The following is a 26,516-nucleotide window of genomic DNA, read 5'->3' as shown; positions in this document are numbered from 1 at the left end:
TCTAAAAACACAGAGGTCTTGAAATGATACTAACCTCAAGTCAACAAATTTTAAAAATTCACATAAAATTATTTGTCATAGGCTAGAATTCAAGGTAAGATGATATCCCAGAGAGTTTTAGTTATTGAAGTAGTAATAAGTACAGTACATTATTAAAAGAATAGATTCATGTGTCAGTCCAACTCTAAGAGCAGTATAATAACAATAATGTATTTAATTTCATGGCACATTTAGGAGGTGAACATATTAGCAAATCAGACAAGTATCATGTAACAATTTTGAGACGATTGTAAGTCATTACTTTAATATAGCTATAACTATAGTTGGTCCCTGTGCTATTTGGTTCACAACTGACCTTTTCAAAGGAAAGTACAAAAGTCAAAGAAAATGACAGTTGGTACACAGTAGCCAAAGAAACTAAAACAACTTTTTATATAGGCAAGTAAAAAAAAGTCATATAAATTATAAACTTTCAGTGTTAAAAGGGATCCGAGGGCTTATTTTGTCCAAACTCCTCATTTTACATATAAGAAAACTAAGAAACTATGGCATAGCAAAGTAAAATAACTTACCCACGTTAGTGAGCAGCTTTACTAAGACTCAAGACAGATCTAATTGTAAATGATTGAGGTTACCAAAAATAGTACAATATTTTCAATAAAAAAGAAGAATCAAAGGATCAACTCTTAGTAAATAATATATCTGAACTACTCCCAGAATCAATCTTTCTTTTGATCATTTATCCATATACCGAATATTACTGAGTAATTAATATAAACAATATATAGTATTCAACTTGTTTTTACAGACCCCACATAACATAAAGAGATTCATTCCTCCCAATGCTTCAAGATACAGTTCAAAATCAGTGTTTCTGTGATTTCTTCTCTGATTTCCCATGGTAGCATTTGCTATTCTTTCCTTAGGGCATCCATGCATATTGTACTACCTGTTTATACAGATGAACCCCAACATGCTATCCACCTCTTAGGGGCAGCAAGCAAGTTTATTTTAAAAATTCTTCTAATACCTAGTGCCATGCCTAGAACATAGCAGACATGAAGCTAAGGTTAAGCGAACAAATGGTCAAATGAATATACATATAATGAGGATAATCAGTAACAAAAGTATAGTTTGTAGCATCATACTCCATTTAAAATTGTTATAAAGTTTGCATTATGCATTTTACTGATATTTCTGATCCTTTATGACTTTTGTATTTAATAACAAAAGTGAGGCCACTACAGCAATCCGACTGCAATGTATATTATGTTTCACCTTTCACAAGAAACCAAGAGAAGCGTGAGGAAAAAAATCAATAAAGGATTAAAGTAATAGGTGAATTAGATGAAAAGAATGTTGATTTTTAAAGAGAAAATGCTGGTAAAATGTTGAGATCAATAATAACTTGAGATTAAACTAATTCCACCTCTGTCTTCTTTATAGAAACATAGCATAAACATGCAATTTTTCAGAATTTCTAAACCAAAATAAATAAATAAATAAAACTTAGCACCTGCTTATATTAGGATGGAAATCTGAAATGAGAAAATGCAGGAATGATTTGCTATGCTATTCAAGTCTATCACAATGATCAAGTTAATGCCCAGCATGATCAACTCATATTTCTTTTTCCATAGCATAGCTCTAGTTCTCTACAGCACAGTCTTTCCCATTATACTGCAGGTATTCAGAAAGCCTAACTTATCTGATACTTCTTTCTCGTAAGGGCTAAGCTTCTTAAAATAACTAAACTTTTTGACAGATGGAAGTGTATTCTTTTAGATGTCACAATAACTTGTCACAAACCAGAAAATACTAAACAAAGTCAAATCTCTGGCTGTGAACAGAAAATGTCTGATTTACTTTAAGTAAATAGCTACTCTTAAAATAAAACAATAAATTCTAATGAAAAAATACCTACTTAGGATGTCTTTTTAATTTTATCTCCTATCTGTTCATTTCCTCGGATGCCAACCTTAATCATGTAAGATGTATAAGTTGTTTAACAATAAAAGGGAAAAACACACACTAAAATTTGAAACGTTGAAATACTTACATTTTCTGTGGTTCCAGTAATTACATGGAGGCCATCATATGTTGATTTAATATACATACCCTAAGAAAAAGACAGCATCAGAAAAAAAGTGAGACAATGGGAATATTTTCAAGAACATTATCACCTAATTTATAAAAATTGCTCTATTAAATTAAACTTGCCACATGCCGCAAAGATGAATCCATAAAGACAGAAACTGTCTCTAAACTGGTTAAGAAATTACTAGCTAAATGTTTTTATTTCTAATGTTTGTCCAAAGAAGCCCATACTCAATCAAATAACTACTTGATAAGTGAATTACCCATGAAACTTATAAAATGTAGCATGGTAATTCAATATTCTGAAGAAAGAACACACTTCACTTCCCTCCAAATCCACAGTATGTATTTGTGCCAAAATAAAAGTTATAATGGGAAACTCAAATGCTTGTATATTATTAGCTTATTTTGCTTGATAGATATTACATAATCAAAAGGTTTTTACAGAAATACTTTAATTATAACTATCCAGAGCCAGAAGTGAGAAAATAGTCTTTATATAATTTTCAATCTCCTGCTATTTTGTAGTATTAATAATTACATCCAATCATCTCTGCATCATCAACACATAATTAAAAGGTTATGTATCATAATTCTTTCCCCCAGTAAAGAAGGTGAGGTTCCATTTTCCATTTAAGTAAAGTCATTTGAGATAAAACTTCATTAAAGCTTAAAAATTAAATATAAATTTTGAAATTTTATACGCTTTAAGAGCAAATAAAAATTTTCAATTATGGACACTGATGGAAATTTAAAGAAAAAGTCATAATAAGGGATTCACACTTTAAATATTTAACAACATTTAAGTAAATCAGGAAGAAAACAGATATTCACCGAATAGCTTTTTTTCCCTTTCAGGAAATTTTTGTTTGGTACTTTAAATTCTTAGGGGAAAAATTATCTGAATTTTACCTACAAAAGTACTTTGAATTTTAAAATGTTGATTAAAAAATTAAAAACATTGATTTTAATTAACTTCAAATCTGAAATATAGGAGATTTAACAGTAACAATAATGTTTCAGAAAAAGTGTATGTTTTGTGCTTACATACAGCAAAACTCCTTATAATGTTAATGCTTTATGTTAATTAAATATTTAGGCACATGAATATATATACCGTTTTCAGTGACAATAAGAGATAAAAAAAAGCAGTAAAGTTCATGGTATGAAACTATTGAGAAATCACTGGGTTTTAATTCTATAAAGTTACTCCAATATATCCTATGTCTAAAATGTTATCAATGCCAAAAATAGCTTAGCCTGAATGTCTACTGTAAAACAAAATGAACTTAATTTTTTTTTTTTTTTTTTTGCAGTTTCTGGCTGGGCCTGAGTTTGAACCCACCACCTCCGGCATATGGGGCCAGTGCCCTACCCCTTTGAGCCACAGGTGCCGCCCCAAAATGAATGTGATTTTAAAAGCTAATAATTTAAAAGCTGTTCAGTTTTTAAAATGAGAGATTATCCTTATTACTTTATATAAAATGAATAACTAACCTCAATAGAGGGAAAACAGAAATTAATTAAATTGGCCAGTAGTTCTTGGCTATGACAGTATGATAATATTTAGCCTTACACTGAAGACAAATGTACAATATACTTACTTTTGCAGTTAATATTTATCTCATTATTATTAGAAGGTAAATATAATGATACTATTTTAGAATGCAGAAGAGGAAAATAACATTTTCATCTCAGGTATTACCAAGATTACATCAAATTAATAAGGTCTTAAAATATAGTCATATGCCCCAGAATGACATTTTGGTCAATAATGAACCACATATATGATGGTGGTCCCATAAAATTATGATACTGTATTTTTACTGGCATTTCTATGTTTAGATATATTGGGATATATAAATACTTACCACTGTGTTAGAATTGCCTACAGTATACAGTGCAGTATCTTGCTATACAGGTTTGTAGCCTAGAAGCAATAGCGTATACCATGTAATCTAGGTGTGTAGTAGGCTATGCTATATAAATTTGTGTAAGTATATGCTATGATGTTCACACAATCATGAAATTATGTGTATGCATTTTTCAGAATGTATCCCTGTGGTCAAGCAAAGCATGAGTGATTACTTGTAAGAGCTAGACACTAAATGTTGCTTTAGGTTTTACATAGAAGGATAATAAGAGGATAAGGTGGGAAAAAATAGTGAACAAAATAATACATAGCACTTGGACATACAAAACAATCATAATCTGTCATTATCTCTCACATCATCACTAATACTACTTGCTACAATGTGCAAGAGCTGTTATAAGTGTTTTATATTTATTTCACAATAGCCTATATGGTGGAAATTATCATTACTTCTGTTTTACAGGTAAGGAAATGGAGGTACAGAGAATCTTGGGTGTCTGCCCAAGGTAGTGAAACCAAACCAGGTTTTAGGCCCAGACAGTCTGATTCCAGAGTCCACACTCTGAACTGGTAGGTTCCTGATTAATTTATTACTGAATTAGCAGAGTTGTACACTGTAACTTTTCTTATTAGAACATAATATTTGGCAACTGTAGATATTAAAGTCAAACCATTCACTGTTTAACATCTATTCTAAAAGACTAAGAGCACTTTAGCACACACATACTTTTTGTAAATGTGCTGCCAAAGTAAGCACCCGTTCACATGTAGTATGTAAAACTGTAGTTATAAAAACTGGGTTTGATATTTCATAAATTCATTTCAATCACTCATGTCTCCTGAAAATTGTAAGCAGAAGTTGATTATATTTCCCTCTACATTTCTTTCAATATTGTATATTATTGATTATAAATTAAAGATGTTAGATAAGAATTTTAAAATGATCCCATAAATGATTAAGTCATAGAGAAAATATAGTATCCTAATATGCTTAGAAAAGATACTATACTTATAGGGATAATAAAAAAATCATGAAAATAATGTAGTTATTGCTCTGAAAATAGTATTTGTTTGTAATTACTGCATATGCCACTAACTTAAAAACTAATAATTATAAACTGAAGAAAGCACCTAGTAGTCATAGGAAGAGGCTGTCATTATTACAATGTTATGTAATTTATAATAAAGCAACTTTTTTCGGATGGATAAACTTTTTTTTAATGCTTAAAGATGGATCTAGAGATACATGTAAGTTCAATTCTAAAAACTTTTCATAGTCATGAGCAATAGGACAGAAATAAAGCATATTTCTAAAATGCTACAAATATATAGTATATGTATTATTTTTTATGTGATATTTTCATTTCTAAACTCAATAAAACATGCTGAATCTGTTCTAAATGATCAAAACTGACTTCTTCATCCTTTTTAATCTCCCTCTTGTGATATTAATGAGAAAAATGGGCAAAAGTCAGGCACCAAAAGGAAGAGAAGAAACAAGTTGCTTGGATGAATTTCAAACTAATCATGTTCTGGATAACAGAGTCCACAGAAATACATCTGATTAGTTATTCACCTCTGAGAGAGGGCCAAACAGCAGGAGGACATGTAATTCAAATGGCTCTTTTTCTGAAACTGTGACAAATATGGCCTTCCATTTCATCAAAACCTTCATCTCTCCTTTTTTTTAAACCAATTAATTCTAGAGCTGACTTGAACAGCTCCCTCTCCATCATTTGGCACAGCCTTCCAAAAAGACATTTGTTTCACTTTGTCTCCAAGTGTTGGTTAACCAACAGGAGCCAAAGCAACCTCACAGTCAAGTTGGTAAAATAAAGCATATTTGGAGAAAATTCAAGTACCTAAATAGAAAAAGAACTCTCTGAGGCCAAGAGACTTCCCCAAGGATGCCCCCACCACAGCACCTTTCTCTGTATTCAAGTTATCTTTTGGTTCTGATCCAGTTTTGATATGTTCCAATAACTCTCATTTTTCTTTAATTTTCCCCTAATTGTTTTTGTTTAAAAGCACTTTAGAAGCCATTTTCATATGTTTTAATCATAACTCAGTATATTTCCCACCATACCTTAATATGCTTCAGGACTCTCAAATCTTAGAAATCCTAGGAAATTTGACTAACTAGAAAGCTGATGAACAATCTATCCAGTTTATCAGTGGAAGAATAAAACAGTTACCTTTTGCCTATGAGAAAAGTTCTATCTTGAAATTGGCAGAAGACCTTTTGTAGATCTAAGCTAATTAAACAGCTGTATACCAAGGGTGTGTGTGTGTCAGGAAGTTTTGTTTTCACATGTCCTGGATCCCCCCATTGGTTTTCAACTGTGAAACTTCATTAAATCTTGGTATCCTCTTACCTCTTTCCATTTCTTACATTTATACATTTCCTATGGCTAAGCATAGGCTAAATGCTACCAACATCCTTTATTCTATTTCAAATGTGATTGATTAAACTTACTTACAAATGGCTGAGTTTTAAAATGATACCCTGAATAAACTATGTAAAATCTCTATTTAGTATTTTCCCCTTTAATACAAATCACAAGAAATAGTTTTATACTTAACCCTTTGTATTAATATTCAACATTTTAGAATTTTCTTTTCCTTCCTTTGAATGATTGTCTCAGTGAAGTGCTGTCTACTGCCCTTTAAAAATAAAATTTCTCTAAATAGTTCCAGTTTTAAAGTCATCTTCCTAAGCTTCTCACATCTCCCTTTAGCAATTCCAAATCTGAATGTGGGATAATGGAAAAAACTCTTCAGATGTACTTCATTTAGATTTACTTGGACTTAAATCCTGCCTTTATTGTCTATTACCTATATGTGATATAGAGCAATTTGGTAAAGATCTGCAATTCTGTTTTCTCATTTGTAAAATAAGAAAATAAATACCTACTGCATATAGTTGTGAGAAACATACCTGGCAAATAGTATAGGCACTAGTTTTTTTTCTCTTCCAGCCCTTTTCCAGACTATTTAAATTAATCTGGTTCTTAGCATTTTAAGTTTATGACTATTCAAAAGAGCAGACTCTGATCTCTCTCCTTTAAATTAAAAAAAATATTCAGCCATAAAAAGATGGAGACTTTACATCTTTAGTGTTAACCTGGATGGAGTTGAAACACATTCTTCTTAGTAAAGTACCACGAGAATGAAAAAGCAAGTATTCAATGTACTCAACACTAACATGAAGCCAGCAGATGATCTAATACACACCCACTTAAGAGAAAAGGGGGGAGGAGGAACAGGGATTGGTGTGCTGCCACTTAATGGGCACAATATAAGGGTGCATGGCACACCTCTTGGATGTGGGACACAACTACAACAGGGACTCTACTTAACAAATGTAAACATTGTAATGTAATTGTTTTACCCTCACATTAACTTGAAATAAAAAAAAAGCAAAAAACAAAAAGAAAAGACCTGTTCAGGGCTGTATCTTCACAAAAAAATCAAAATTTCATAGGGTCTGCTAGCATTGTGCTGACTAACTTCACATGGTTATCTTCCCCATGATTTGAGTGGAAATTACAGGAAAAAAATTCAGGCCCTTTCTCTTTAGAACCACTGACTCATAGAGCTAGTAGGAGCTTCAACGATGATCTACTCCTGCTCCCCTCCATATGACAAGATCAAGGCCAAGCTGGTTGAATTTATTCCCCTACTTCTTAAAGATCATTCTCATATTTTTTATGTTAAATGATTTGTATCCAGGTGTCCTAAATTCTAGTTTAATATAATGTAGTGTTAGTTCATAATTTTACACTCCAAAATCAAGCTTAGATTGCTTCCTTTCCTTTATAACTACTGAGATGTGAGATGTAGAAAGAAAAATCTTTAATACTATAGGTTGAAGAGATTTTAAATAAACCTGAACTTCATAAAGGTAACCATAAGAAATAAGAATAAGAATATTGAACCATAAATACACATATTACTTAAAATTAAGTTCATGAATGTCAAAAATCAGCTCTTAAAATTAATTGAACTTGGGTTACATGATGACTTGTTGACAATGCTCGATATGCTGATTTTCTTCTTCCAAGGAACTACACACAAAAAGGCACTAAGAACTATGGGCAACCATAATTAATTTGTCAAATATCAGGAGAAAAGTTAGCCTATAGAATAGATGACCTCAAACTAAAAAATCACTGGTAATCAATGGTCAATAAAGGTTTTGCCTTCTGATATATGTGTGTGTGTGTGTGTATGTGAACACATGTATATATGTACATATATATATAATTGATACCATATACATATATATGAAAAATAAAAGACGCATAAAAAGGTAAGCTTGCTTACAAATATTTAAGAATATATTATCTAAATCCAATCATCAATGTTAGTTGCCAATATTTCTATTTTCCAAAATGTGTTTAAATGGTAAATTTATCTATAGACAGAAAGACACCATAGCACCAACTTAACATGTAATAGTTGTGTAGGAGTTAAGATTTAATAAAAAAAAAATGACAAAATAAAAAGATATTCTCTAGGCAGTCTCTTGTTTTTTTTTAATTTCTCCCTCATCAATATCAATGTTACACGCTTTCTTTCTACAGGCTCACTTTTTCAAAAAACCTCTCTCCCTTGGGTTAAATTCAGAATCAATATTTTTTTAATTAGTTGAACAATATTTAAAAGATGATTATATTTATAATTATGTAATACAAATACATGTCACAGATGTTGGTCTAGTGTTGGCCACATCCACTTGCTTATTCACCCTTATAAGAATGAATGTGAGTTATGAAGAGTATCTCAGGTAGCACCCACAGCTCAGTGGGTAGGGCCACATACACCGAGGCTGGTGGGGTCGAACCTGGCCCGGGCCAGCTAAAACAACAATGACAACTGCAACGACAACGAAAAAAGAGTATCTCAGTTTTGTATAGTTTAACCACCCTAGGATAAGGAAGACCTATTAAAACTACAACAAGCCAAAGTAAGACAAACAAAATAAACAAAATACCTACTTGTATGAGCAGGTAACACTGTGGTGTTCATTATAAAATCCTTAACTTAAACTTCTTTTAAACCTAAGAAATTTTGGTGGGGAGAAATGAAAGAATGCAATCAAAGCTAAATGATCACCAAATTAAATAGGATAATTCAGAAATACCATTTTAATAGTCCTTCATTTTCATTTATCTTCATAAAAATTCTTATCATGCTAGATAAATTTCCACTATTTTAACTGCTCTAGGAAAAAAGTACCCAGATTTCCATATTTGGAGGCTGCTTTGTCCACATCATTAGCTGTATGCTGATGGATGGAGGTTTGATAAACATGGTATCTCTTACCAGCCCTTCACTTGGTTTGATGTTTGCCAGCTGAATCACTTCCAGGTGAGCAGACTGTGAAACCAGAGGATCTGATGACAAGGATATAATGTGGTCACAGACTCCAGAAAGAGTTTTACACTGGAAGCCAAAAAAAAAAAAAAAAATAGTTGTGGTAAACATGTATTGTAAATAACATACAAATCACCTTCTGTTAAAACTTTTTTTATAAGGAAAAATGAAAGCAACAGTAAAAGAAAGCAATTAGCATTTTATTCTGTAAAATCTATTTAAAAATTCAGATGCAAAGAAAACACATATACACAGAACACACCTATATTATACATTATAGACATAAGAACTATATGCCAAAATACTCATGAATGTTATGGTTATATTTTGTTTCTATTATTTGATTCATCACACCGAAAATAAAATGATTGTTTCTAAACAACTTTCATAATCTGAAAACCTCTTGATAACCACCAGATTGAACTGATTTAATATAAACAAATCTTGATTTTATAAAAATTACACGATAAGACAATGTAAAAAATATTTGGCCAAGATCCAAGAAAGATGAATCTCCCAACTCTGCTTGGTGAACTCTTCCTATACATTTATCTAGACTTTCCTATTCACAGTTACCTTTGTATAAAGTTTCCCACCTCTTCCAGGCAAAGTTTGGCACTTCAATGCTGCTTTCTCAGCATTCTGTGAATAATCTGCAATTGTATGACAACTATTTTATTCTGAATCCCTCTGAGACAGAGACTGTGCTGTACTCATCTCTGACTTCTTTGCTTCCCTCTACTCCCACCTACCACCCACACCAGGCAAATTCTAGAACATACAAAGCACTTAATAAATGTTAGCTGAATGAACTGAAGAGAAAATGAACTTAAACAATTAGTTTAATGGTTTTACTGAAGACAGAAAGTTAGTGATTTAGTCAGGGTAACTCTATTTATGCTGATATCTGTATAGAACAAAAGATTTAAAATATATGTTGCATCTATCACAGTATTGTTAAGACTTAAACACAGAAAAATCATGAAAAAAGTGGAATATGAATGATGAAGCTTAGAATATACTGCCCTAAAATATGCTGGCTTTCAGATGCTTCACAGATTCTCACTGAATTTTCTGAAGCCTGGGTTCCATAATTTTGATATTTTTTGCCTTTACTATAGGAAAAAATTATATTTTGCAGCAATGTTAAGTGTTATCTTATACCCAACTCCAACATGTTCATTTGTTCTGTGACCACTGCATTAGTCTACTGGGAGGGAGATGGTTCCCCGCTGCCTGGTCAAGATAAGAAGGACTCTCTTTTTACTAACTTCATTTTGTCCTTGGTCCATGGCCTCAGTCTGTGTTAGAGTCAAGACTCTGCCATGCTAAATTTCCTGCCCAGCTGTACTTGTGCTTTTGGCATATAACTCTCCAGTCTGCACTTTTACTGTGGATATCATCTTCTAAAGACAAAAATACAGCTGCACGGTATGAACACCCATGGAAAGAACATGGGCTTCATATGAAGATGGATGTAGGCTATCACCACACTGCCAATGTGACTTGCTCTGTGACTGTAAACAAATTATTTTATATACATGAGGCTCAATTTGATAAGGTAGACAATGAAATTAGGTAATAAAGATTATTTTATATGGATGACATGCTAAAACTTGATAATGCCTTTAAAAGATTCCAATATGGCTCCTATCCAAAGAAGACACTAAATAAATGCTTCCCCTACTCACCTCTACTCATGGGATGAATTATCCCATTATTCTTAATTTCATGACTTTGTTGACCATGTTACAATTCAATAATCACACCAGCCAGTCTAGCTGCATGGTCAGGACAGAGAGTTCACATCTCTTTTTACTGTCTAAGGTCTCAGTGCTTTTAGATACAAAGGAGGTATTTACTCTAAAGAGTTGCTATGCAAAGTGACAACAAGATCATCCCTCAGAAATAGGGAACCCTACAGGGCCAACTTTATGGGAGTGTGACATGCACAGTCACACATGAACCTGCACTTGGTTTTATGCCCCGTTGTTGCTGTCTTGGAATTCATAATTATTTTTGAGCTGGGGGTTGGTATTTTCATTGTTCTCTAGGTCTCACAAATTATGTAGCCCATTATGGGATCCCATTCTCTGTATGCCTTTAAAAAAATTCCTCTTGAAAATGTTCATCAGCAGGCATGAGGAAAGGACAGAATGGCAGCATTTACACGAACACTGGCTGCAGTTCAAACTGCTGCAGTTCAAAATGCAGGTTTGACAGGAAGAAAAATACTCTGGTAGATTTAAATCTTCTAACTATTCCTTTCCTCCCCTATGTGGTTACATTTTCATTCTTATTTTCTCTTAACCGCAAATGGGGGAGATAGCATTGTTAATTCTGAAGGGTTTCTATATAGGGTACTTGGATTGCATGCTAATCTGAAGGGTACTAAATCAGTAAGCTAAAAAGAACCCTTTGTGGTTTCTACAAATTGAAGTGTATTCCAAGAGTCCAATGTATAAATAAATAGGAAGGTAATGGATGTATATAAATGGCTCCATATGTATATATTACAACATTCAGGGCCTCATAAAACACACTGGTAATGAGCAATAGTAGCTCTTCTATTCAGGCATTTGGTAGCATTTAGAAGTGGGGTGGAAGAAGGAAAGGTAGAAATAGTAGACTCGTCATTTTACAAAATAGAAAATACCAATTAAATCCACTATATTAAGTTGCAAAACATTTTTTTCTGATTCCTCTTGAATAATTTTGTTTGCCAAATGCCTGCTATGTGCTAGGTGCTGTTAGGAATACAAAAAAAAAAAAATGAGTAAAACATTGGCTTTACTGGCAAAGTTTTCAAGAGTTAATATATTAAAGATCTTAAAAAATAACAGAAAGTATTAGAAAATAAACTCCACTAGAACATCGCTGCCTGTTTTAGAAATAATGTACTAGAACTTTTACACGTTAGCATTTGAAATTTGACTAAGCTATTACAAGAAGTATAAAATGGTTTTACTTTGTATGCTAATTCTATATTCATTAAGTTACTACAGGAAGCCACATTAAGAGTACTATAGCTGAAGTGCAGGCAAGTTATTTAACGTACTCTTATTAAAAGTAAATTTAGTCAATGTTCATTTAGTGAAATCATGTGAGATATTATATTGTTATAATTTATATTTTAAATATATGTTTTATTTTATTATTTTGTTATTGTTAAATCATAGCTGTGTACATTAGTGCAATCAAGGGGTACAATGTGCTGGTTTCATATACAATCTGAAATATTCTCATCTGAAATATTCTCACGTAGCCTTCATGGCATTTTCTTAGTTATTGTATGTAGACATTTGTATTCTGTGTTTAGTAAGTTCCGCCTGTACCCATTCTAAGGTCTATACGTAAGTGTGTATTCTAGAGAAAATAACTAAAATAACAAGAAAAATTGATTCATTATTACACTTTAACGTCATTATTATTCAATATTATTTGTAGAGTAAATACAATGGGTTTGCCACAGGCTAAATATTTCATGTTCATCATCTCATTTATCTATATAACAACTTCTTTAAGTAGGTATTGTTATAGTCAGCTTAACAGATGAGAGCGCAAGGCTAAATAAATACACCAAGGTCATCGACTTGGCAGAAGGACTTCAAATCCTAACCATTATTGTGTTCTATTACTATCCTTAGATCTCAACTTCTGTTGCTGATCAATTGCATTTTGCATTAAAATCAATGTCTGCATTTGATAGATGTTATATAACACGTTTAAACTACATAACGAAATAGAAGGAGGCCTGCAAGTATTCTTGCAAATTAGAATAAAGCTAAAGGGAACATAAAATGGCAAGGAAAATAACTGACTCTCTGGATTCTGTTATAAACTACTCAAGATGGTGACAAAGGATTAATGACTGAGTAACAGCTAACAGGACTAGCTATGACTTAGGAACCTTTTCAAACAGAAGAGTGTCATGTGCTGGATTTAAAGGTATTGTGTGATTTTTTTTTGTCTTCGGTACTTTATATTAATTTCTAATATTAATTAATAGACCATATTGCCAGGCTGAAATAGAGTTTTCAAATTCTGTCATATATACATACTATATTTCATACATGGCTAGTTCACTTAAATCTAAAAGTTCTAAACGGAAAAGACATCTGGGAATAGCATGTTTAGTATAAAATACATAATGGCTTTAAACTATTTATAAAAGCAACATTTTAGTCACTGTAGAAATTCAAAAACAATCACCCAACACTAATATATTAACCAATAATAACAAATAGCATTCTTTCGTTATCTCTAAATTTGTAAGTTTTTTTAAGATTAATACATGAAGCTTTAGTTATTATTTTTAAAAAAGAAAATGCAGAAAAGTGCTCTAAGTAGTGAACACTACTAGAGTATTAGTGAAAAGACAATGGATAAGAAACAATCTTATGTTAACCTTGAAGTACACTCAGGCATAAATGAGTTACTTAAAGTATTTTTTTTTTTTTTTTGAAATAGTGTCTCACAATGTCGCCCTTGGCAGAGCGCTGTGGTGTCATAGCTCACAGCAACCTCAAACTCTTGGGCTTAAGCGATTCTCTTGCCTCAGCCTCAGTTTGTAAGTAAGAATTACAAACACTCTCCATAATGCCCAGCTACTTTTTGTTGCAGTTGTCATTGTTGTTTAGCTGACCTGGGCCGGGTTCAAACCCGCTAGCCTTGTTGTATGTGGCTGGTGCTGTAACCACTGTGCTATGGGTGCTGAGCCTTAAAGTACTTTTATTTGCTTTTCTAAATAAGGAGAGTGCTAGTCAGTTATTCTTCAGAGTGTATTAGAGCAACTGAGTAAAAATATCCTTAGATTAAAAAATTAGAAAATTCATTTAACATAGGAAAGAACTCTAGGCTTATAAAGTTAAAAAAGACTTTACAGAAGGAAATTTCTACTTTGGGGGCATAAATATATATAAAAGAAATAAGAGTATGAAATATAAGACTAAGATAAATTAGGGAAACAACAGATATAAGATGGCAATGGTGTTCTGAAAATGATGTAGTGGCCTCAATGGGCACAGAGGCCTTTCTGCATGAAATTATGAAAGAAAATTTTGCAGACATGCCTAGAAATTCTGATATTCAGATACCAGACAGCTTCAGAACCCCACTATGATTCAACCCCAATAAGTCATCCCCCAGGCATATCATAATTAGCTTCACTAAAGTTAATATGAAGGAGAAGATTCTCAAAGCAACCCGGCAAAAGAAAACCATTACATACAAAGGGAAGAATATTAGAATAACTGCAGATCTCTCTGCTGAAACTTTTCAAGCCAGAAGAGGGTGGTCATCGACTTTTAATCTCCTAAAGCAAAATAACTTTCAACCCAGGATCTTGTATCCAGCTAAACTGAGTTTCATTTATGATGGAGAAATTAAATACTTTAATGAAATTCATATGTTGAAGAAATTTGCCATAACCAAACCAGCTCTTCAGGATATTCTCAGACCTACCCTCCACAATGACCAACCCAATCCTATACCACAAAAATAAACTCACTCAGAAACTTCAGATCAAACTCCAACTTCCACACTGGCGAAAGGATTAAAAATGTCCACTGGACCTTTGAAAAAATTGATACCCAAAATTCCACCAGACTTATCAATATTCTCCATTAATGTGAATGGCTTAAACTGTCCTCTAAAGAGGCATAGGTTAGCTGACTGGATACAAAAACTCAGGCCAGATATTTGTTGCATACAAGAGTCACATCTTAACTTAAAAGACAAATACAGACTCAGGGTGAAAGGACGGTCATCCATATTTCAGGCAAATGGTAATCAGAAAAAAAGCAGGTGTTGCAATTTTATTTGGAGATACAATAGGCTTTAAACCAACAAAAGTAAGGAAGGATAAGAATGGTCACTTCATATTTGTTAAGGGTAAGACTCAATATGATGAGATTTCACTTATTAATATCTATGCACCCAACCAGAATGCACCTCAATTTATAAGAGAAACTCTAACAGACATGAGCAACTTGATTTCCACCAGCTCCATAATAGTCGGAGATTTCAACACTCCTTTGGCAGTGTTGGATCGATCCTCCAACAAGAAGCTGAGCAAAGAAATTTTAGATTTAAACCTAACTCCAATATTTAGATTTAGCAGACATCTACAGAACATTTCATCCCAAAAAAACTGAATATACATACTTCTCATCAGCCCACGGAACTTACTCCAAAATCGACCACATCTTAGGTCACAAGTCTAACCTCAGTAAATTTAAAGGAATAGAAATTATTCCATGCATCTTCTCGGACCACCATGGAATAAAACTTGAGCTGAGTAACAACAGGAATCTGCATATTCATACAAAAACATGGAAGTTAAATAACCTTATGCTGAATGATAGCTTGATCAGAGACAAGATTAAGAAAGAAATTGCCAATTTTTTGGAACAAAATGACAATGAAGACACAAACTATCAGAAACTCTGGGACACCGCAAAGGCAGTTCTAAGAGGGAAATTTATAGCACTGCAAGCCTTCCTCAAGAGAACAGAAAGAGAGGAAGTTAACAACTAATGGGACATCTCAAGCAACTGGAAAAGGAAGAACATTCCAACCCTAAACCCAGTAGAAGAAAAGAAATAACCAAAATTAGAGCAGAATTAAATGAAATTGAAAACAAAAGAATAATACAAGAGACCAATAAATCAAAAAGCTGGTTTTTTGAAAAGGTCAATAAAAGAGATAAACCTCTGGCCAACCTAATCAGAAAAAAAAAGAGTAAAATCTCTAATCTCATCAATCAGAAACGACAAAGATGAAATAACAACAGACTCCTCAGAAATCCAAAAAATCCTTAATGAATATTACAAGAAACTTTATTCTCAGAAATACGAAAATCTGAAGGAAATTGACTGATACTTGGAGCACGTCACCTTCCAAGTCTTAGCAAGCATCAAGTGGAAATACTGAACAGGCCCATATCAAGTTTGGAAATAGCATCAACTATACAAAACCTCCCTAAAAAGAAAAGCCCGGGACCAGATGGTTTCATGTCAGAATTCTACCAAACCTTTAAAGAGGAATTAGTACCTATATTACTCAACCTGTTCCAAAAGGTAGAAAAAGAAGGAAGACTACCCAACATGTTCTATGAAGCAAACATCACCCTGATCCCCAAACCAGGAAAAGACCCAACAAGAAAAGAAAAGTATAGACCAATATCACTAATGAATATAGATGCAAAAATATTCAACAAGATCCTAACAAACAGAATCCAGCAACACATCAAACAAATTATACATCATGACCAAGTCGGTTTTATCCCAGGGTCTCAAGGCTGGTTCAATATACGTAAATCTATAAATGTAATTCAGCACATAAACAAATTAAAAAACAAAGACCATATGATTCTCTCAATCGACGCAGAAAAAGCTTTTGACAATATCCAGCATCCCTTCATGATCAGAACACTTAAGAAAATTGGTCTAGAAGGGACATTTCTTAAACTGATAGAGGCCGTCTACAGCAAACCCACAGCCAATATCATATTGAATGGAGTTAAATTGGAATCATTTCCACTCAGATCAGGAACCAGACAAGGCTGCCCATTGTCTCCATTGCTTTTTAACATTGTAATGGAAGTTTTAACCACCGCAATTAGGGAAGAAAAGGCGATCAATGGTATCCATGTAGGGTCAGAAGAGATCAAGCTTTCGCTCTTCGCAGATGATATGATTGTGTATCTGGAAAACACTAGGGACTCTACTACAAAACTCCTAGAAGTGATCAAGGAATACAGCAGCATCTCAGGCTACAAAATCAACATTCATAAATCGGTAGCCTTTATAAACACCAACAACAGTCAAGTTGAAAAAGCAGTTAAGGACTCTATCCCATTCACAGTAGTGCCAAAGAAGATGAAATATTTGGAAATTTACCTAACAAAAGACGTGAAAGATCTCTATAAAGAGAACTATGAAACTCTAAGAAAAGAAATAGCTGAAAATGTTAACAAATGGAAAAACATACCATGCTCATGGCTGGGAAGAATCAATATTGTTAAAATGTCTATACTACCCAAAGCAATATATAATTTCAACGCAATCCTTATTAAAGTTCCACTTTCATACTTGAAAGATCTTGAAAAAATAATACTTTGTTTTATATGGAATCAGAAAAAACCTCGAATAGCCAAGACATTACTCAGAAATAAAAACAAAACAGGAGGAATCACGCTACCAGACCTCAGACTTTACTACAAATCGATAGTGATCAAAACAGCATGGTATTGGCACAAAAACAGAGAAGTAGATGTCTGGAACAGAATAGAGAACCAAGAGATGAATCCAGCTACTTACCGTTATTTGATCTTTGACAAGCCAATTAAAAACATTCAGTGGGGAAAAGATTCCCTGTTTAACAAATGGTGCTGGGTGAACTGGCTGGCAACCTGTAAAAGACTGAAATTGGACGCACACCTTTCACCATTAGCTAAGATAGACTCTCATTGGATTAAAGATTTAAACTTAAGACATGAAAGTATAAAAATACTAGAGGAGAGTGCAAGGAAAACCCTTGAAGAAATCAGTCTGGGTGAGTATTTTATGAGGAGGATCCCCCGGGCAATTGAAGCAGCTTCAAAAATACACTACTGGAACTTGATCAAACTAAAAAGCTTCTGCATAGCCAAGAACCCAGTAAGAAAAGCAAGCAAACAGCCCTCAGAATGGGAGAAGATATTTGCAGGTTATATCTCCGACAAAGGTGTAATAACCAGAATCCACAGAGAACTCAAACGCATCAGCAAGAAAAAAACAAGGGATCCCATCGCAGGCTGGGCAAGGGATTTGAAGAGAAACTTCTCTGAAGAAGATAGGCGCACAGCCTTCAGACATATGAAAAAATGTTCACCATCTTTAATCATCAGAGAAATGCAAATCAAAACTACTTTGAGATATCATCTAACTCCAGTGAGACTAGCCTATATCACAAAATCTCAAGACCAGAGATGTTGGCGTGGATGTGGAGAAAAGGGAACACTTCTGCACTGATGGTGGGAATGCAAATTAATACATTCCTTTTGGAAAGCTATATGGAGAACACTTAGAGATCTAAAAATAGATCTGCCATTCAATCCTGTAATTCCTCTGCTGGGCATATACCCAGAAGACCAAAAATCACATCACAACAAAGATCTTTGTACCAGAATGTTTATTGCAGCCCTATTCATAATTGCTAAGTCATGGAAAAAGCCCAAGTGCCCATCGATCCACGAATGGATTAATAAATTGTGGTATATGTACACCATGGGATATTATGCAGCCTTAAAGAAAGATGGAGACTTTACCTCTTTCCTGTTTACATGGATGGAGCTGGAACATATTCTTCTTAGTAAAGTACCTCAAGAATGGAAGAAAAAGTACCCAATGTACTCAGCCCTACTATGAAACTAATTTGGGGCTTTCACATGAAAGCTATAACCCAGTTACAACCAAAGAATAGGGGGAAGGGGGAAAGGGAGGGGAGGGAGGGGGGTGGTGGGTAGAGGGAGGGGTATTGATGGGATTACACCTGCGGTGCATCTTACGGCGGTATATGTGAAACTTGGTAAATTTGGAATGTAAATGTCTTGGCACAGTAACTGAGATAATACCAGGAAAGCTATGTTAACCAGTGTGATGAAAATGTGTCAAACGTTCTATGAAGCTAGTGTATGGTGCCCCATGATCATATCAATGTACACAGCTATGATTTAATAAAAAATAAATTAATTAATTTAAAAAAAGATGGCAATGGTGGTGTGAAAGCTACAATTTAAATAGTCTAAACAATTAAAAGTTTATTATCAATAACATGGAAAATAGTAATTAAAGCTTTCTTTTGATAACTAGTGTGTTTAAATAGTTGATATAATATTTCAATTAAAACAGAACAGCATATTTTTATTTTTGTTTCATTTGTATATTAGTATAGTTCAGTTATTATAAATTCTGTAAGTCTGCACTAATTTAGAATGAAATTTACATTATATTTGGAGAACAAGGGAAGCTTTGTTTTTATAAAATATCATACATTTATTCTGATATTAAATTGTGAGGATTCTAAATGATATATTCCTCTTCCATAAATACAGTATTTTTAGTATCTTTTTTTTTTTTTTTTGGCCGGGGCTGGGTTTGAACCCGCCACCTCCAGCATATGGAACCAGCACCCTACTCCTTGAGCCACAGGCACTGCCCAATATTTTTAGTATCTTAGTACTGGCAGATCTCTGCTGAGCTACACATTTTGTACATCTAATTATGATGGTTCCATAAGAAGACATAAGGAATTAACAATCATAAGTAATTTCAAGAGTCAAATTTAAAAAAATTTAAAATAGCATTTAAAATTATTATTTTATATATACATTCCTCAACACAGAATTTCTTGTTCATATGAGTAAAGAGAATTGAAAGAGAAATAATTTTTTAAGCTTAAGAACTAATATAATAAAATTTCAATTTTAACTAAGTGTTAAAATTGTTATCTATAAACAGCAAAAATTAAGAGCATCAAACGGTTTCAGAAAGCAACTGCTGCTGCAAATAAATAAAGGACATATCAACTTCATTCCAATAAGGCTTAGAAAAACTCCCACAATCCCTTTACGTTTCAATACCCGGTAGTGGAGGAAAAAAAAAACATAACAAAATAATGAGCAAAATGAAAGGAAACCACCACCATGCCTTCACTAAGCCATTCATGCATTCATCAATTGCTGAGTGTCTACTACATTATTCAAATGTCAACTACTAAGCTCAAGGATTTCACAGCCTGTAATAGTGTTTCTGGTAACGGATTTGGTTTTTGTCCTTAATGTCACTGACATTTAAGCCTGCTGCCCTTGTGTTCCTAATAACAGAAAAGAAGTAGTGACCCCTAAAAGCTTGTGATGAGTTAAAATTAGTAAGTAAAAACTCATGATGTTAAAAGCATCATTTCTTTATAAATTCTTACATTTGCCCAAATTAAAATTTAAAGGTCCCAAAGCTCATCAATCGTGTCAGTCCTGTTACTACAAGCTTTCCAATCACTTATATCCTTATATTCAGAGAATTTCAAGACAGATGATTTGAGACCACTTTGTTCACTGTTTCTAAATGGCACTTGGGGATCCCTGAGACGTTAAGTGACCCACACAAGTTACATAACAAAATTAATAGAAAAGTCAAGGTTAAAACTCAGAAGTCCTGATGCTCAGTTAAGAGATATTTTCATAAGGACATGCTGCCTCTAACCAAAGAACTCTTTACAATGAATAAGACATGAACCAAACAAGTTAGGAGGAAACACAGTCTCTTATATTTAAATATTCAAATAACTATTTTCATAATTATTCTCTCTTGGCTGCTAGTGTTTCTTTGACTTTATTTTAAAAATGTCAATTTTTTGCTTTGTTTTTGCTCCTTTTGAGTTGAAGTTTCAATTAAGGATGCTGTATTAAGCTATCTATATCTGTGTAACAAATTACTACAATCTCTGAGCCTTAAAGCAATACACATTTGCTCTCTCTCAGTTTCCATGCATGACTCAAAAGTCCAGACATTGGACCCAGTTCCACTCTTCTGCTTAGGGTCTCACAAGGCTGCAACCAAGATGTCAACTGAAAGTGCATTCCTATAGGTAGGCTTAAGTAGGAAAAAAAATTGTTTCCAAATTCTTGTTAGTGGGATTCATTTCCATGTGACTGTATTACTAAGGTCCCCATTTCCTTGTTTGCTGCCATCCAGTGGTCACTCTCAGCTCCTAGAGGCTGCCCTCAGTTCTTGGCTATATGACCTGCTCACAACATGGCAACTGATTTTCAAAGCCCATAGGACAACTGATTTTCAAAGCTATCAGGACAAGACCCTTTGAGTCTTTTTTTAAAGGTCAGGCTCACCCAGGATAATCTCCCTTTTGATTATATTAAAGTTAACTTGTAAGAGACTTTAAATACATGTATAAAATCACTTTACCTTTTCCAAAAACCAAAACATAATCATGGGAGTGAAATCCATCATATTCACTGTTCTCAACCACACTGAAGAAGAGAGTGATTATACACCAAGGGTCAGGGATCTTGAGATGCCAATAGAAAACATCAACAGTAAGACAGTAAAGAAAGTCACTGAAATTATATGCCTTCAATTTGTTACCTTGGAATTAGATTTCAATCTCCTAGAGAGGCAGCTATAGTATAGTGATTAAGAACATAGGACTGGCTCAGTGCCTGCAGCACAGTGGATATGGTGCCAGGCCCATACACCGAGGGTGGTGGGTTCAATAGCCGGGTATTGTGGTGGGTACCTATAGTCCCAGCTACTTGGGAGGCTGAGGCAAGAGAATCAGTTAAGCCCAGGAGTTTGAGGTTGCTGTGAAATATGATGCCATGGCACTCCACTGATGGTGACAAAGTGAGACTGTGTCTCAAAAGAAATGCAAATTAAAGTAGGATGCCAATTTTGCATGCCTAATTAATAGAAAAATTTCAAATGCAACATGGCAATATGTATATTGTATATAAAACTTTGTTCACACTTAAAGATAGCACTCTTTCCTCTAGGATTTTGCTAAGAGTTTCTAAAATTCTCTAAAAAATGGGCGGCACCTGTAGCACAGTGGGTAGGACTCTGGCCACATATACTGAGGCTGGCAGGTTTGAATCCAGACTAGGCCAGCTAAAACAACAAGTGCAACAAAAACATAGCCGGGCATTGTGATGGATGCCTGTAGTCCCAGCTACTTGGGAGGCTGAGGCAAGAGAATCACTTAAGCCCAAGAGTTGGAGGTTGCTGTGAGCTGTGACACCACGGCACTCTACTAAGGGAGACACAGTGAGACTCTGTCTTAAAAAAAAAAAAAAAGAACATAGGACTGAATCATGAACTTACTAGCTGCATGATCTTGGGCAAGTTACTTAATCCCTCTGTGTGCCTTAGTTTCCTTATCCACATAATTGGGATAAAACAGTACCTAAATCACTGAATTGTAATGAGGACTAAATGAAACAGTAACTAGTATTTATTGAGATGTCACTATATTCTCTAAGGTTTCTTCTATGTCCTTTACATGTATTAATTAATTTAATCTCCACAAACTCCGCTATAATGTCTATGTACATATGTAGAAAGGGAGGCACAAAACCGGTTCCAGGCCACATAACTTGTAAATGTCAGAGCCAAGTTATAGCCAGGCAGTTTTGCTTTAGTTCCTACTTGCTTAACCACTGTGCATGGGATGTTGCCTGGCATGTAAGTATCAGATATTTGAATTCCTAGTAAGCCAAACTTTGAGATAATAGTATCACCTAAAAATTGCACTTTAAAATAATAATCATCTTTAGAATAAATCAGTGCCAAATAGTGAGAGAACATTAGTCCCCAAAGTGTAGCTTCTTTGATGAGCAAGAAGTGGACCCATGACATTTCAAATTTACCTCAACTACTTCCCTGAAACAACCAGGGGTGAATTGAAAGTCGGGAAAAGAAGCTCCACTGCTACTCTCATTTCTGATAGGAAAACAGAGTAAGCTGGAAACCAGACTGGATCTGGGAAAATCTCCATTCTATTGTCTGCTGTTTCATAGGCAGGAAACAAAGACAGGCAGGCTTGTGGCAAGTCCCCAACTAGAGAAAGAGATCACTCATTAGAGGGCCTGCTATTTTCCAGGCTCAAAATAACAGTGGTCTGGAAATATCAGTGGCTCAATTAAGGTGGAGGTTATTAGGAAAATGTTTTCATTTTATTTTGGATTGTATAATTGAATAGCAAGAATGAAGCATAATTAGATGAGTTTCAGGAAATTTCAGGCACTATATATATATATTTTATGCACAAATAGGGAACAGATAGCAGAGATCTAGGAGGAATGTCTTCACTTATAGTTGAGAAATTTGAAGATGCCATGTGTAGCTTTATGGAGGTAAGAGCTAACACTGTGCCACCTTTCCCTTTATTGGCTCTTAGCTTTAAATTCACGCTTGAGTACTTACTAAGTGATAGTGGATTGGACTCTAAGCATTTATCCTTTATGAGTACAATGTTACGTTTCTGTCAATAGAAGGCACTGGAGGAACACTCTAGGGAGAAGAAGGCTTCCAGGTTCCTATGGACTTTGTTTTACTTTTTCTTGCATATGCTACAAGGTCCATCAGCAGTGCATGTGGATGGGAACACTGGCAATGCTCTGCCCTAGCTATATGCCCAGAATATGCAGTCACTTAGTGACCCTGCAGCCTCAGCCTGTGCCCAGGGACCACTGTCCTGAAGCTATCACAACACGTTCTTGAGACCTCTTACCCATAGCAGCCCCCTAACTTCCACCATGAGCCCTTCCACTAGCATCATGTGCCTACATCCTAAAAGGTTTTTTTCCCCTCATCTGGCAACTGTGGACAAGTTCAGGTCTAGGCAACCCAAAGAAGCTGCTACCACACCTTCTCACCCTTGGGGAGAATGTTCCACCTATAAGACATCCTTCCTCAAGTCCTCTCCCTCAGTCCTCAGACATGGTTTAGGGTTATTTTTATATCTATACAGGTCTTCTCCTACCTTAGTTTAATAATTATTTTTATCAGATTTCCCTTGTTTAAGTTACTGTGTGATTTTTGTCCCCAGACAGATTCAATTACCTCATGGAAGAAATTTTTATACTTACAGTGAGTACAACAGTACTTTAAAAAATCTGTAGTATCCTCGATCACAGATAGCATAGTCTCAGATGAAAGCAGTCCTCCAATTTATTACTTCAAATGGCCACACTGCTTGCTAATGATTTTGTTTATCACTAAAGAATCAAGGCATTTATACCATAAAAGTTACAGATACTCCAAGCTCCCAAATTAGTTAGAAAGGCTAATATACCTTGTTCACAGCTAGTAAGTGTCGTAATGGGGTTAGAACACTAAATCTTTCAACTCTCAGACCAATGATCTTTCGACATTACCCTCACTTGCCTCTCTAACAAAAATGAGTATTACTCTTTGAAGACAAGTATTATACCCTCAGAATCGGTCTGAATATGAAAGCATTTTGCAATGCATAATGTGTTCAGCAAATGTAATGCAAGAACACTCATATAAATATACTGCCTTACATAATGTCTATCTAAATCATAATAAGAAACACTAAAACCAGATTACTTTACTTCTTCATGTAGGCTACGTTCCCTTTAGCGTATATGGATTTTCTTTTTGTCCCAGGAAAGGCAAACATTTTCTACCTCTGTCATATTATATCTGGATTTCTGCTTTTTCTTCTCCTGTGTGGGACTTCAGTTGTGGAAAAGTTAATTTACAGTTAAAATAATTTACAATGCAATTAACCACCAAACTGTCAAAACCTGAAGATAAGGTAATACAATACTCAAGAAACCAATAGCTGACTAATAGTGGTAGCAATCCTCTGTAAGTTCACCAAAAAGATAGTAAAAAGGATTAAGATAGAAAGATCAATAGAACTTTTGAAAAAATAAAGCAGCATCTCATGTTTTCCATTTACAAAGCTCAGAATTCACGTTTTAATCAGATTGAACATAATTTTTTTTGTTTAAATGCTACAGTTACAATGAAGATCTTAACCATAACAAAAAAATTAATTTGCTTTTAAATCAGGATCACGGCTTTAAGAGAAGACAACTCTGGGATATAGCTGGCAAAAGCTTCCTTTTCATAGCATCAGGGACTTTCTGACAACCAGTAAAATTATTTTCAAGGATTTTTGAGTAGCACTTTTTTCAAGACATCTCTAAAGATAAATTATTAATATTAATATAATCACTTTTATTTCATTATGGGGCATGCTGCTACCTTAGCACTTAAATACATCCACAAGGTTTTGGGTGATTAGAAGAGGAAAGCTACGCTTATATAAATGATATGATACAGATGTCAGGACAAAAACTAAAATGAGCTCTTTACTTTCTTCCCCAGGCTCTTCCTTTACCTCTAACTGTTGGCTCTGTACAGTTTAAGCCACTTCTAATTTGGATAGCAGAGATAATAATCTCAGTACAGATGCCGTTTAGGAGTAAAGACTTCATAAATTTAAAGAAAGAAAAAAATTACACAGAATGTTTATGAAATAAAACAAATACTTAACAGGCCAAAATAAGCTTAATTCATTATAAAACCTAAGTAATGAAAGAGAAAAAACCCAGCTTGGAATACAAAGAGGATAGAGAGGGTAAGGAGGGAGAGAGAATGTAGAGAGAAAAGAGAAGAGAGTATTCTTGAGAGTGCTTTGTAAATTGGAAAGTATTATATAATTAATGATAATCTTAACATTAAAATAGGCATTTTCTATATTTATTCTTCCTGCATTTTTACAACATGATAAAGTAAAAAGCAAGTGCCATATACAAGGCTCCTACGTTGGTTACTGTAAAAGGTGTTTTTGAGTTTTGAACCATCTGATTTAAACGACGTGACCCTAACGATTACGCCTGGCCTGGGATTTCCATGAGTTTAATCAAAGCTGACAAGTGTTCCAGGCTCACCAATGAAAGTAGCAGGGCTGTGACAAGCAGAGGAAGTCTGCTAAAGTACAAGATCTGAAATGGCTTCTCAGGAGTGCTTATCACTCCAGATTTAAAGGCTGTAGTGAAAGGTGGAGTGAGGTGAAAGTACAGAACTGAAGAAAACTTCAGATTCTGTAACTGTTTACTATGTAAAACAAGGATCTGTGTAGAGCTAAACAGATGGGCTCTAAACACACCAGAGAATGTATAATCTGGGAGAAAGTCTAAAGGAGAGGGAAAGAGCAGATCCATAGTAAAACATTATACTATTTATTTTTAGTCAATAATCACTCAGATATATTCTACATTGATTACCTGTATTGCCTTTTGCCTTTATGGTTGCACTCTGTTGTTTGTTCCATTGTATTAATGGCAAATTCCAAGGAAATCCAATATGTTTAGTTATCTTTTACTCATTCTCACATTTCATATTAATACCCATCCCTGCCCAATATTGTAACCAACTTCCCTTTGTATCAGCCTTTTTGTTTTCATGGCCCACTACTCTCCGATTTTAAGCAGAAATACTCCCTCCAATTTTAGAGATGAGAAAAGTGAACAGAAAATCTAGCCTAAGGAGTTTTCAAATCACTTGCCTATTTTACCACATGGTAAAATTATCCATTAAAAGGCATTGGCATTATAAATATACTAGTATAGATA

General features: G+C 34.2%; 1 protein-coding gene across 7 annotated transcripts in view; it reads right to left on the bottom strand.

The window, feature by feature from the left end:
- The window catches only part of CNKSR2 (connector enhancer of kinase suppressor of Ras 2), a 330,879-nt gene that overhangs the window by 152,107 nt on the left and 152,256 nt on the right, over positions 1-26,516 (bottom strand). For all 7 annotated transcript variants that reach the window (XM_053580413.1, XM_053580414.1, XM_053580415.1 and 4 more), the window contains exons 6-7: positions 9,299-9,418; positions 2,060-2,119 (exon numbers count right to left, since the gene is read on the bottom strand). In XM_053580413.1, the coding sequence (XP_053436388.1) occupies positions 2,060-2,119; positions 9,299-9,418 (180 nt within the window). The remainder of the gene's footprint in view (positions 1-2,059; positions 2,120-9,298; positions 9,419-26,516) is intronic.

The sequence above is a fragment of the Nycticebus coucang genome, chromosome X (genome assembly GCF_027406575.1).
Source record: "Nycticebus coucang isolate mNycCou1 chromosome X, mNycCou1.pri, whole genome shotgun sequence".
In the NCBI taxonomy this organism is placed as follows: domain Eukaryota; kingdom Metazoa; phylum Chordata; class Mammalia; order Primates; family Lorisidae; genus Nycticebus; species Nycticebus coucang.
This window is presented reverse-complemented; position numbering and strand designations above follow the sequence as displayed.